The sequence below is a fragment of the Salvelinus fontinalis genome, chromosome 34 (genome assembly GCF_029448725.1).
Source record: "Salvelinus fontinalis isolate EN_2023a chromosome 34, ASM2944872v1, whole genome shotgun sequence".
Taxonomy (NCBI): domain Eukaryota; kingdom Metazoa; phylum Chordata; class Actinopteri; order Salmoniformes; family Salmonidae; genus Salvelinus; species Salvelinus fontinalis.
Window position 1 is genome coordinate 16,245,308 of NC_074698.1, and position 14,429 is coordinate 16,259,736.

The 14,429-nt window shown below is 44.1% G+C and overlaps 1 protein-coding gene across 2 annotated transcripts in view; it reads right to left on the reverse strand.

The window, feature by feature from the left end:
• Positions 1–4,783: 4,783 nt before the first annotated feature.
• LOC129833294 (E3 ubiquitin-protein ligase SMURF2) overlaps positions 4,784–14,429 on the reverse strand; it is a 56,755-nt gene continuing 47,109 nt past the window's right edge. For both annotated transcript variants that reach the window (XM_055897780.1, XM_055897781.1), the window contains 9 exons: positions 12,909–13,110; positions 10,987–11,090; positions 10,247–10,361; positions 9,439–9,617; positions 8,997–9,134; positions 8,596–8,716; positions 8,234–8,435; positions 7,517–7,592; positions 4,784–7,314 (listed from right to left, as the gene is read on the reverse strand). In XM_055897780.1, coding sequence (XP_055753755.1) covers positions 7,215–7,314; positions 7,517–7,592; positions 8,234–8,435; positions 8,596–8,716; positions 8,997–9,134; positions 9,439–9,617; positions 10,247–10,361; positions 10,987–11,090; positions 12,909–13,110 — 1,237 coding nt within the window. In that variant the 3' untranslated portion in view covers positions 4,784–7,214. The remainder of the gene's footprint in view (positions 7,315–7,516; positions 7,593–8,233; positions 8,436–8,595; positions 8,717–8,996; positions 9,135–9,438; positions 9,618–10,246; positions 10,362–10,986; positions 11,091–12,908; positions 13,111–14,429) is intronic.

The window sequence follows — 14,429 nt, forward strand, 5'->3', positions numbered from 1 at the left end:
TTTTGAAACATAAGCTATGCCAAATTAAATCTCTAATACGACAGAATGCTATTGTGTACAACTTGTGGAATTTAGATAGGTATTAGTATTATTGTCAATGTATCACATTTTATCAGGTGTATCACAATAACCACGTTTCCATCTAGTTTTATACTAGTAAATTCATAACGTATTAACAGCTGTGACAAATGCCGACGGTGTGTCCATAAAATGATTTATGTGAGAAATTCACGCGACGATATGGTATGACTCGGGAAACCATTCCGTTTATTGGGCTACATTTGAAATCAATTATTATGAACTTCATAGGTTGGTAAAAGTTCACGGTGATCTTGATGCTCATTTCCAATAAATATTGAGGGTCTAATTCTGGTGACATGATGATCGATGCTTGACTGCCGTTTGACAAACAAATTCTCGCTTTTAGGTGTATCAGAGCGATATATTTACACATAGCTCTCTGGGTGTTTCACTTGGGATTATTTAATGAAACCTGTTGGCGAAAGCATATGTACAAAAAAAAAACAGTTGTGATCCGGTTGCTTTCCTTTTACCATAAGTGACGTCAGTGCTCAAAGAAAGCACATTCAGTAAAAGGAAATATGGCTAGATGGCAGTCTCAAACTAGTGCAGTCGATATGCAGGAACATCTCCCTAAAATTAGAGTTCTGCTGAGTACTTTGGCGTAAAATATGGTAGACCTAAAGCCACTTAATCAGTTTATGTTTTTAATGAATAATAGACTAAAGGGTTTTTGGAAATTGGAAAAGCTGCTCTGTAATGTGAAAATGTTGATTTACAGTAAAAGGTCCCTAACCTCAGAACTTGTTAGTGTAGTTCTGGGTCAGTTGTCTATATATTTTTTCACTAAAATGCCTTTAATAGGCTACTGCCGTTAATTACAGTGCCTTCGGAAAGTATTCACCAATGGTGACTCTAAAACAGTTACTGAGTTTAATGTCTGTGATAGAAAACTGAGGATCGACCAACAACATTGTAGTTACTCCACAATACTAACCTAATTGACAGAGTGAAAAGAAGAAATCCTGTACAGAATACAAATATTCGGAAACCTGCATCCTGTTTGCAATAAGGCACTAAAGTAAAACTGCAAAAAAAGTGGCATAGAAATTAACTTTTTGTCCTGAATACAAGCATTGTTTGTGGCAAATCAAACAAATCCCATTTCTATCACAGCCAGTAAACTCTGTAACTGTTTTAAAATAAGCATTGGCCTCATGGTGAAATCTCTGAGTGGTTTCCTTCCTCTCCGGCAACTGAGGGTGCATTGATACCGCATCCAAAGGAATATTCAGTGTCTGCTTTTTTTATTTTCACCCATCTACTTATTTATGAGGCATTGGAAAATCTTCCTGGTCTTTGTGGTTTAATCTGTGCTGAAATGCACTTCTCGACTGAGGGACCTTACATTTAATTGTATGTGTAGGCTACAGAGATGGGTTAGTCATTCAAAAACCATGTTAACTACTATTATTTGACACAGAGTGAGTCGGTGGAATCTATTATGTGACTTGTTAAGCACATTTTTACTCCTGAACTTATTTGGGGTTACCATAACAAATACTTATTGGCTCCAAACATTTCAGCTTTTCATTTGTAAAAATGTCTACAAACAAAATTGCACTTTGACATTATGGGTAATTGTGTGTAGATCAGTAACACAAAATCTAAATTGAATCCATTTTAAATTCAGTCTGTAAAACACAACAAAATGTGGAAAAAGTCAAAGGGTGTGAATACTTTCTGAAGGCACTGTACGTGATCAAGTTTAATATGCAGAGTGGTGTACCACTGCTTGGATCTACGAAATAACATCAATGTCAAGGTTGGCTGTAGGCTACCACAGAAACAATCTGTTTAGGCCTATACAGTCCATCACACTACCAAAAATGACCTTATGTATGCCCATTCCTTTGAGCAAATAGATACTGATACCCCAAGCCCCCTCCTATCACCACCATCATCATTGATGAAAGCACTTCAGTTCACGCCTCTGCTGCTCAGGACATGCCAGACTCATTCTAATTCAAATAAATGCTCAAATTAAAATGAAAAGCTTTACAGCTCCCACTTTGTCAAGATTTAAAAGCTGGTTAAAGGATGACATAAAACATACTAGTGTGCTATAATACTTCATCTTCAAGTAAACACGGCCCTAAACTGACCTGTTTATTGTATCGTGGTAATCAAACTAGTGTAGTATTGTAATAACAGCCGTTACTCCAGATTTTGTTTAACATTTCCTGCTCTTATACTGTATATAAAATGCCCAATGTCATCTTTCTCATTTCCAAAGTAACCCTTCTCGTATCCCCTTTCCTGATTTGAAGTCAGAGACCCGATAGCAGACAATACTCTTCATGTACTACGCTATTCTCAATTACAGTTGCTAAGGAAAATAACCTCTCCCTCAACGTCAACAAAACAAAGGAACTGATTGTGGAATTACCTTCCAGCGGGTGGTGAAGACAGCCCAGTACATCATTGGGACCGTGTTTACACCCAACCAGGACATTACTCGAAACGGTGCCGGAGGAAGGCACGCTGCATCATCAAGGACCCACACACCCAAACCACGAGCTGTTCTCTCCCTTACCGTCAAGGAGACGGTATCGGAGCATTAGGTTTGATACCAACAGGCTCAGATACCGTTTCTATCTACAAGCCATCAGACTGCTGAACACTTGAACTGGACTGATCACCTGCTGATTCTCTGCACCTTAGCACACATCACAACTGCTGCTACTAGGCTCTTATAATGCTGCTCAAATTATACACTTGCAATTTATACACACCCGAGTCAATACTTTGTAGAAGCACTTTTGGTGGCGCTTACAGCTTTGAGTCGTCGTAGGTATGTCTCGATCATCTTTGCACATCTGGATTTGGGGATTTTCTCCCATTCTTCCTTGCAGATTTTCTCACATTTTGTTAAGTTAGATGGGGAGTGGCAGTGAACAGCAATCTTCAAGTCTTTCCACAGATTTTAAATGGGATTCAAGTCAGAGCTTTGTCTGGCCACTGAAGGACTTTCACATTCTTGTTTGGAAGCCATTTCAGTGTTGCATTGGCTGTATGCTTGTGGTATTTGTCCTGTTGGAACGTAAATCATTGCCCCAGTCTAAGGTCATTTAGACTCTGAAGAAGGTACTTATCAAGGATTTGCCTGTATTTTGCTCCATTCATTGTTCACTCTATCCTTACAAGTCTCCCAGTCCCTGCCATTAAAAAGCATCCCCATAGCATGATGCTGCCACCACCATGCTTCACGGTATAGGGATGGTGTTAGATTGGTGTTGAGCTGTGCCTGGTTCTCTAGACAGCGCTTTGCATTCAGGCCAAAGTGTTAAATTCTTGTCTCATCAGACTACAGAATCTTTTGCCATATGCTCTCAGAATCTTTCACATGCCTTTTTGCAAACTCCAGACATGCTGTCATGTCCCTTTTTATAATATAATATACTGTAAATAATATATACTGAACAAAAATATAAACACAAGATGCAAAGTGTTGGTCCCATGTTTCATGAGCTGAAATAAAAAATATTCCAGAAATGTTCCATATGTACAAAAAGCTTATTTCTCTCAAATTTTCTGCACAAATCCCTGTTAGTGAGCATTTCTCCTTTGCCAAGAAAATCTATCCACCTGACAGGTGTGGCATATCATGAAGCTGATTAAACAGCAGGATCATTACACAGGTGCACCTTGTGCTGGGGACAATAAAAGGCCACTAAAATGTAGTTTTGTCACAATTGGCATGCTGACTGCAGGAATGTCCAAAAGAGCTGTTGCTAGAGAATTGAATGTTCATTTCTACCATAAGCCGCCTCCAACGTAATTTTAGAGAATTTGGCAGTACATCCAACCAGCCTCACAACTGTAGACCAGGTTTAACCACGCCAGCCCAGGACCTCCACATCTGGCTTCTTCACCTGTAGGATCGTCTGAGGGGGTGGTGCTGATAAGTATTTCTGTCTGTAATGAAGCCCATTTTGTGGGGAAAAACTCATTCTAATTGGCTGGGCCTGGCTCCCTGTCATGTTTAATGTATAGATTAGTGCCTAATGAATTTATTTAAATTGACAGACTTCCTTCTATGAACTGTAACTCAGTAACATCTTTGAAATTGTTGCATGCTGTTTATATTTTTGTTCAGTATAATATTATATCTCAGGAGGAACCCTTCCATAAAGCCCAGATTCATGAATTGCTGTAGACTGTTGCCCTTCTGGCAGGTTCTCCCATCTCAGCCACAGAACTCTGCAGTTCTGTTAGTGGTCATTGGGGTTCTTAGCCACCTCCCCGACCAAGGTCCTTCCTGCCTGATTGCTCAGTTTGGTCAGACGACCAGCTCTATGTTTTCTCAATTTCCAATGATAGAGACCATTGTGCTCTTAGAAACTTTTAACACTCTAGAAATTGTTTTATACCCTTCCCCAGATATATTCCTCATCACAATTCTATCTTGGAGATAAAAGGACAGTTCCTTGGACTTCAGGATATAGTTTCTGCTCTGACATGCACTGTCAACTGTGGGACCTTATATAGACAGGTGTGTTTCTTTCTAAATCATGTCCAAACAATTGAATTGGCCACACGTGGACTCCAATCCAGTTGTAGTGACGTCAATGATGATCAAAGGAAATTGAATGCACAGGAGCTCAAATTGAGCTCCTGAATACTGCGAAATTCTGCCCAAATCCTTTGAAAGCCCCCAAAATCTCTCACATACACAGACAAAAGACAAGGCACAGCCACATACAAGGTGCCTCATATTATTTGACAAAGGCAAGTTTAATTAGACCTAAATTACACACAAAAATAAAATACTCTTACAAAAATGATAGTGTTAAGTACATCTAATTGCATCAGTCAGCTATAAGAGATATAGTCCTGCTCGTGGATCATGCAAAAAAATTAAGCAACAAAAAGCTGCATCTAAAATTTGACTTGTTAATAAAAAGTTCAATTTTTCAGGGAGGCAGCTATGGAGTAATGCAGAGAGATTGTGTAAGAAACAGACTGTCGAGGGATCTTTTTGTGCCTTTTAAAGTAAATGAATATGTTTAGATATAAAATCAATCAGTCCATGACCTATCTGGTAAATAGATAGAAGTCACCTAGTACATACGGCGACAAATAGTTCTGTATGTGTAAAAATAAAATAAAAATTAAGTTAAAGATAAATTACAGGTTGTGTGATCTACATTAATGAACAATAACCTATCACAGTACAAAGCACCATCTGAGGACACGTCACTTTGCATAAACCTCTATAAAAGAAAAAGATGAGCAATTCATTTTCAATGTATGCTAACTTTAAGAACAGTCCACGGTCATAGATTGCTAGACAGGCAGCCTTTAAAAAAAAAAGAAAACATTCAACAATGTGTTTGAATGAGTAGAAAATAAATATGTTCTCCCCCAAACCCATACTTGTAGAGCTAGGTTCAGGTGAGTAGAATTAGGGGGTTCATCTCATTCATTCAGATTTAATTTATAGCCAATATGGAGATATAGAACCCCAACTATCACATGTCAATGTCTACTGTTGGGTTACAATACATATGACAAATGTGGACTTTATAGCCGCTCAACATAATGTAATGTATAAGTCATTCAACCATTACAGAGGAAAAGGTTTTGTATCTGACCACGTCAGCTCCCAAATAATACAACAACTAATATGACATCTCCTGAGAATGTGGCTTGAGGTCTGAGTGATGTTTGTTCAATTCATTGCAACTTTTTGTATGTAGTTTGCTATGCGCCCATCTCAGCCCCAGGTATAAGACTGGTTGCCAATATCTTGAAAGAATTGAGCAAACTGCTGTCTTATTTAGCACCAGAAGACCATAACCGGAAGGTAGTAGTAGTTATTTGCCAGAATGACAAGAGTTGCACTTACAAAGGATGTGTGTAATCTTCACATAACAAAATGTATCAGGGTAGCAGGGACTCTTAGCCATTATTTTGTGGGGACAGAACAGATCACCTTGAAGAAACAATCATGAAATCATGAGAAATTCCTATGGAACTCATCATACATACCCCACCACAAGTACCTACTGGATGATGTCACTGGAATTTAAAGGGTCAGGTTAATATCTAAATAGTTGAAAAGATTCAGTCAAAAGTATTATGTCACTCAGAGGACTGTGTGTATTAAAGACAACCCACCCTTAAGACCACCTCTCTACTTACTGTGTAGGAAAGAGGCTATGTAAAGATTTCCACCACAGCAATCTAAGTGTACTTATTTCAAGCTTAAACATTAACACTTTTAATATTGGCTTTTTTTTTCTGGAATAATGGCAAAAGCTTTCTGAAATATAACAGAAATAAATTATATATATTATATATAATTTTAGTGTTTCTTTTTTAATTTTCCCATTATATAAAAATAACACCATTCAAGCTATTTATTTAAATTTCCAAACAAGCTTAGCTGTCAGACGTGTGACATTGGTTTCTGGGAATGGAGCGCTGAAAACCAGCCCGCTTTCTTTGGACAGGGTCGTTGACAATGGGGCCCTGCATGTCTTTCTCCATAAGGTCAAGTTCTGAACATGTGCTCCAAAGTCCAGCCTCTGAGTGAAGATAGATGCCCCAAGAGTCCTCAGTGGTAGCAGAGGACTCAGTCACCAGGGGGTGCTAAGGAGCCTTCATGCTCCCTTCAGTCCCTGCCTCCAAACATACCAAGCACCATTCAGTGTTGTTGGTAACCATGGGTAACAATGTACTCCATCAAACCAGTGATACCTGTCTTGTTTATGTGGCCAATGTTTTGTTTAGTTGTGGACTTCATGTTCTGCTTGGTAAGATGGTGCGTAGCTACATGGAATACTGACTATTTTTTATAATGCTAAAACTAAACTTATTAAAAAAAGGAAGAGCCAGCCATTTTTGCAGTTCCACAAGTTAGTAAATAGTCTGAGTTATTAGCAGCTGAAAATGTTATTTTTAAAAGAGGGGGGTGAGGGGGAACCCCTAGACAGACGAGACTGCTCGCTCAGGTCTCCTCTGCCTCCCCCCCTCGGCCTGGCCACATGTCCCTATTGTGGGCGAGAGAGTCCTTGGGCCACTGGACCACAGACGCCCCATTCCCCTGGGTGAAATGGATGGTGGGGTCTGACTATGGTCGAGTTCCTCCACTCCTTGTTCCTGCCGACCCCTGCGTCAGCAGCGTCTCACTCCACAGCAAAGCCACACGTCTCCTCGATAGCAGTGAGCAGCTTGTCATACAGCTTGTCATAGTTCTCGTAGGGAGGAATGTCGACCCGGTTGAAGCTGAACAAACAGAGGGCAAGAGAGACTTGAGCTTGAGCCTTTGGTATTAGGACCTCTCTATGTTCATGGTTAACATATACATGGGTGGAAACCTAAACCTAAAGCATGATGTTGATATATCAAAGTGCCCTTCCCAGCTTTGACAAAGGCATACATTGTTCCTGAAGGGCAAGCTGCAGGGTCAGAGCAGACAGACACTCACCAGGTGTGGGCTTTGGGCAGGTTGTTGGAGCTGGCATCGATCTGGTGGATGGTGAAGAGTCGTGGGCCTGCAGCACCTGTAACATATCAACAGTTACTGTGAAGCACAACGGCAGAGCACACTTCACTCACACACAAAAGACATTACTGTACTGGACAGTTTGCTCAGCACTCTGCGGCGCCAAGTGTGGGCACTAAGAGCACTGGGTTTGTGTATGTTGTCATCGGCCTGCGCGGACCTTGGTATTGAGACCAGCAGCAGCGATGGTCCTGTTATGTAACATGGAAGAGCAGAGTGAAGCGGCATGCCAGACAGGAAGAGCAGTGGATCACAGTGTGTTCCGCACGCCTGGGTGCTCTCTGGGCATCCTGTCTGACAGACCGGACCCACTGAACTACTGGACTCTGCTCAGCCTGCTCTGCATAGAGGGTTCAGCTCAGGCAACAACAACAACACACTCTGAGGCCTGCCGAGCTGCCTCGGGGAACAGTAGAGTATAATACAAACAACCCTCACCCATCTCCCTCTGGCATAAACATTCGTTACGCTGTCATAACAAATGTTATAAGCCGTCATAACAATCAATATTACATGCCTATAGGGGGTGGACAAGGGCTAGCTAGCAAGCAACTCTCCCAGTGAAGCACAGTGAAACACTGAGAACCTAACTATGTAGCTACTGTACATGTCCCAGGAGGGTGAGTGCTGTGAGGGTACCTTGGAGGGCTTTGAAGCCTTGCAGGGGTACCCTGGAGGAGCCAGTGACAAACTGCAGCAACCTGGCCCGGCGCTCCTCATCGTACGACTCCACGGCCTTCCAGAACCACTTGACAATGTTGGTGTCGGTGGTGCAGTGCTTCAGCCGCGTGTTGGACTTCCAGTCGTTGATGTCGATCTTACCCAGGCCACACACTATGAGCTGAGGTGGAGAGAGGGAGAGAGTGAAATGAAAGTCAAAGGGAAACTGTAGGGAGGAAATGGATGGGGAAAATGCTGATGTCTGGGAGAATGCAGTCCTTTGTAAAGGATGGACAGTGAAGATAAGTACTGCTAGTCTGGGGGATGTGTCTCATTCATACCTCCAGCTCTTTCTCGTCGAAGGCCTTGAGGAGGTGCTGGGAGATGACCTCGTTGAAGCCCTTCTGCAGGGCCAGGAACTGAGCCTCGATGCCTCGCAGGAAACGCCAGTTCACATACAGCCTGTAGGGAGCGAGGGAGAGGGAAAGAGAGAGTCAGAGATCGATGATTCATACTGGAACGTGAAGGCAAAGCCATGATTCTGAGCCTCTTTGAGGGGTATAGCAAAGCCTTTCACATGTACTTCACTCCCTGATCCTAGGTCAGTTAACTGTGGCTGGTCACTTGCCACAAAGCTCATCTGAAATCCAAACAGTATCTCCTCCCTGCTGGGCTTGACTGTCGACTGCTAGACCAACCCTCTTCCTGTGTGGTGAGGAGGGGTCGGTGGGGGAGTACTCACCTGACATACTCCTTCTTGGTGTCCTGGGTGACCTGGATGATTTTGCCGTTGGGTTTGAGTTCGTGCTGGATGATCTCCCCGTAGGCATTGTGCTCCACACAGAAGGTGTGGTCCAACACGCCTGTGATGTCATTGTCCCTGAGAGGTGAGAGAGACGGACAGGGGGGTTAGAGAGAGATGGTGCTGGGGGAGAGGGAATGTTAATGTATGTATGGATCAAAGTTCAGTTGAAGAGCTCATCATGTGTAGCTACATGATCATGAGTGGTTATTTTAGGGACTTTAAAAGTACACCAGTAGATGTTATAGTTCACATACACCAAATTATCACCCGATGAATTAAAATGAGCCATTACCAACTATTATCATTAAAAACCATGTTAATCTCTGTGTGCGCATCTTGGTCTGTGTGAGGATGTTGTTCCCATTTCCTTCCTACTCACAGGATCCAGACCAGGCTGTTGTGGAGGTCTGGGTCCACTGACTCCATGTCGTCCAGGGTGATGGGTTTCCCCAGCAGCTGTTTGTAGAAGGGCAGGGTGAAGCCCCCGTCTATGTAGTGGCCGTGGAACACCGCCATGCCCATGATACGACCCACAAAGTGGAAGTAGGACAGGTGTTCCTGGGGAGGGGGACAGAAACACCTTTAGTCCTCTTAAACACTTCATAGTACATCCATTTAGCATGGCATCTCCCAGTCTTCAGAGAATTACCAAGATTGAGCAACTCAAGGCAGAATCCTAATTTAGGGTGCATGCATGCAACTCAAAGTCATGCATTGATGTCGATGGGAGATTTGCGCTATAACTCAGATTTCCTCACGCATGTCTTAAGTTAGGTTTGAGCCCTTGGTAAATTATAAATACCTGCTATTCTTACAGCTGGGAATTTATTGCAGTGCGTAATCCTAACAAAGGTTAGGACTCAAAAGGTGAGCAGCAGCATCCAAACTATTTGCAGTTGTAAACTATTTCCCTTATGATGGATTTAACAACCAAATGCTATAGAGGCAGTAAAGAGTCTCAAAACAGCAATTAAATAGTTGCCTAATTCATCACCAGTCTCCAGGAGATCTAGCATCTAGCATGAGAACAGCTGATAGGGAAATGGAAGGCCAAACAAATAAACAGGCAGAGGAGAGACAGAGGCAGAAAGATTGTGCAAGACTAGAGCAGATGAGCGGTCCATGTGACCTGGTCTTTCACATTACAGTGGGGCGGGCTGGTGGCGGAGTCTGGGCCTCTGACTCACCGGGTTGACGGCTGAGTCGGGGTTAATCTGCAGGGTGTAGATGTCATCGCGGGAGTACTGGAACAGGCCGTAGTACGGATTCAGCATCTCATGGGACAGCAGATACAGCCACTCCCTGCACACACAGGAGACACAGAGGGACAGATAAAGAGAGACAGACGATGAGAACATCCATTGTGAAATCTCTTGATCCATTTCATATTTTTTCAAGGCAGGGAACATCAATTTCAGAAAGTGAATACTCCATGGCAATTTAAAAAGCAGATGTATAATTCTCAGATTGGGTGCTTTAAATCAATATTACCCCTTGGGGGCCAACCTTGTTTCAGCAGATGGTGGCATTCAAATCAAAATCAAATCAAGTGTTATTTGTCACATATTTCCTCAACAACAAGTGTAGACTAACAGTGAAATGCTTACTGATGGGCCCTTCCCAACAACGGAGAGAGAAAAATATAGAACAAATAATAACACGAGGAATAAATACACAACGAGATAACCTGGCTATATGCTTGAGTCAAAAGAGTTGGTGCAAAGAGGGTCAATGCAGATAGTCCGGGTAGCTATTTGGTTAACTAGTTAGTAGACTAATGTCTTGGGGTAGAAGCTGTTCAGGTCCTGTTGGTTCCAGACCTGGTGCATTTACTTCTCTAACACACAATAGAAATCTTCTTTGTTCCATGATGATGCATATTGAGCATAACTTAGTTTTTTCCTCATGCTTTGCTGTGGATTCCTACCTGGCCACTCCTCCGTAGTCCAGCCCCTCCTCCCCTTTAAACTTCACCATCAGTCTCTTCCACAGGTCCTTCGGCCTCATCTTCATCACCTGGCGGTAAGACTCCTGTAACACATACAGAGATACACCTTTGTAACGAACGGGACTGGGATGGAGGACTGCATCCCCAAACTTACTGAGTACTTCCATCAGAGACCATCTGGTAAATACTGTGCAGTCCAGGGTCTGTGGCCAGATGGATGCATCTATCTGCACTGTAACGTCTGTGTGTGAGTGATGCTGGCTCTGGGGACTGAGCCAAAGAATAAACATTCCTGTGCTGTCATTTAGGACCAGCTTGGCTGGCCCCTGCCTGCCTAGCTACGCACTCTCCTCCCCTGCCAAAGTAACCTGAGTGTCCAGTCCACCCTTAATCAAAGAGCATTATCAGGAGGTGGGGATGATAAGAGGACATTCTCCAACGCGACACATTCCACCAAGCGATCCCGTGAGTCTCACCCCAGCCCCACCACTGTCCCAGTCTCAGAGGTTCATGGGAAACGGGGCAGGAATGCAGAGCATGAGTCTGGCCAAGCCCGGCTTGTCTGCCTGTCCTAAACATGCAAACCAAAGACCTGTGCAATTCCAAATGGCTTCAAGCTGAAGACAAAAAAAAACAAAGAAAAGAAGGAACTGTCCTGAAACAATGATGAGAAACACCCCATGTTCCTCGCCAGAAGGGGCTTCTGTAGAACATTAAACACCAGTGTTTTAGTAACAAACTTTCCCCCTGGTACTCAGAGTCTGGGATCATTACACCCCACTCTGGGTTGGTGCGTTCACCCCACATGCCGAGAGCTGCAGACACAGGCCCACAATGTCCAGCACATTCCAAGTATCGGGGACAGTCTCATTAAAAGTGGATTGTGAGAATGACAGTAAACAGACAGAACAGAAGAGTGGAACAATAACACCGCTTTCCCCCCAGAGCTGGTCCACCGTGCCCTCCTGTTACACTGAGGATGTGTCAGCGGTGACACCAGAGCTGGTCCACCGTGCCCTCCAGTTACACTGAGGATGTGTCAGCGGTGACACCAGAGCTGGTCCACCGTGCCCTCCAGTTACACTGAGGATGTGTCAGCGGTGACACCAGAGCTGGTCCACCGTGCCCTCCTGTTACACTGAGGATGTGTCAGCGGTGACACCAGAGCTGGTCCACCGTGCCCTCCAGTTACACTGAGGATGTGTCAGCGGTGACACCAGAGAAATAAGGCCTCTTATCTTTAATAGAATGTACACACTGAGACAGCTTGACAGTCCACCAGCTGACACTTGCCCACACAGTCGTATTTCTAACAGCTCGGCGTGTCCAGAAAAGCGATGAAGTTATGTCTAGCCTTAAAATCCACCCCCATCTCCCTTTCGTGTTGAGATCAGCCAACAAAAATGTCTTCCTTCAGATTAACAGACAAAGCTGTTCCAGCACATTCCATCACATATTTTACGAGGGTCATGTAGTCTGTTGCAGGTGTTGTTGCTCTGATGAGGCTCCACACCCCCAAACTAGAAAACCTCCCCCACTGAGGAGTGCACTTCACAAAAGCCTAATTTCAAATAAGAGGTCTGCTTTGGATATGAACAAACTCTCTTCACACATCATAGATAATAGCATGGTGGATAACGCCGTGACAGAAACATGACGAGCAACGACCTTGAGGAGAGGGAAGTAGAGGATGGAAAACCATTGCTTGAGGTTTGAAAGTGAGGTAAACTATCTGGTATAATAAACTTTTACAAGTGTAAACGAGAGTGAGGAAAATGTCCAGAGTTGATGCTTTCCTTCAGGATCGGGATAGACAACCTCTTCAGTAATACTAATTAAAGACTCAATAATGCTGGTTGTGTTCAAGAACTGAGGGAATAACACTAATTTGACGGTCTCACCTCAAAGATCTCCTCGCGGGACACCTCTATGCGGCAGTGGCCTGCCTGGGGCTGCTGCTGGGACAGCTCCTGGCGGAGGATCTTCAGCTTCTGCACCAGGTCCCTCTTGTACTTGGGCACCGTGAGGCACTCGGCCTCCTCTGGCAGATTACCTGGAGACACCAGTGCCTGCTGGGCCTGCTCCTTTAGCTGGTTCTGACGGCTGGGGATGGAGAAAAAGAAGAGATGGAGAGGGAAAGATCATTGTTGAGACTTGGGGTCGGAACACGTACAGGTACACAAAAATAAAACACAAAAAAATTAAAATAGAAACCCTAAAAACTCCAAATAAAGCCAGGCAGGAATTTTGTCTCCCTCCTTTTGCTGACTGGAGAACGAGAGGTAAACACACTGAGGTCATCTGGGAAGCACATCAAGTCAAACAAGCTGCCATGTGCCCACAGACATAGGTGGAGGTGGTATTTCTGAACAAGCACACGAGGGGGCAGAGCCAGAGGGTGGTGTGATGTGTCCGTAGGTGCCACATTGTCTGTCTGCTTACAGGACGGAGGTGAGGTGCAGCCAGTGACCCTTCCTCTACGCTCCGCCAGGCTCTCCATACAAACGGCTCTGTCGTACTCTCCTCGTGGGCAACTCCGTGGGCCCCTGCCGTGCTGGGCTCTGCCAGCTCACAGGTGTGTGCCATGCCACCTCCACTCCCCACCTGGCGCTGAACCCACGGTGGTCTCACAGAGAGAGACAGCACGGCACAGACAGAGAGAAAATAGACAGTTCTACAGGGGGGGAAGCAAAATGTGGCTATAGCAAGAGACATCTGCAAATAGATTCAGTGTCGGTCTCATTCTGCACTGAGCAATGAGGGTTCAATGAGGGTGTGTCCATAGACCTCATGTCTTCAGCTTAAATTGTTCAGGAAGGTTCTTTATTTCTTTATTAACAGGAGTGACATTTCAATGCAAGTTCCTTCATAAGAGGATACGTGTTGCTGACTATAGGAACCCAATAAATGAACAACCAAGTTGTGTAGGGTCCCTAACAGCTAGGACGACCACCTCAGTGGGTGGCTGTAACTGTGATAACACATCAGTGCTGTAGAATGGTTAACCTCCAGATCAAAAGACAGGCTATGAGTATGATCTGTGGTGGTAGTGAACGAGGTCCTTGACTCCTGCCCAAATCTCTGGCATGAGAGTGAACTTCTGAACCACGGCAGTGGTGGTGGAAGGCTCTTCTGCTCAGAAACACGCATGCACACACACAGACACAGAGAAAGAGAGAATCAAAAGGCCCTTTATGGAGACAGAAATTGAGGATTATTTGCATGCTGGCCTTTTGCACTTTAGTGGGGCATAGTGGGCACACTCTGAGCAGGGTCATAAACACCAGGCTGTACAGCCGGCAACAAAGGGTTGTGTGTGTGTGAGTGAGAGAAAGTGAGAGAGAGGGGCAGAGTGTGTAAAGACATCTGCATGCTTTCCAGACGGAAAAGTTCAGAAGATCGTGTGCATATATTATGACAGC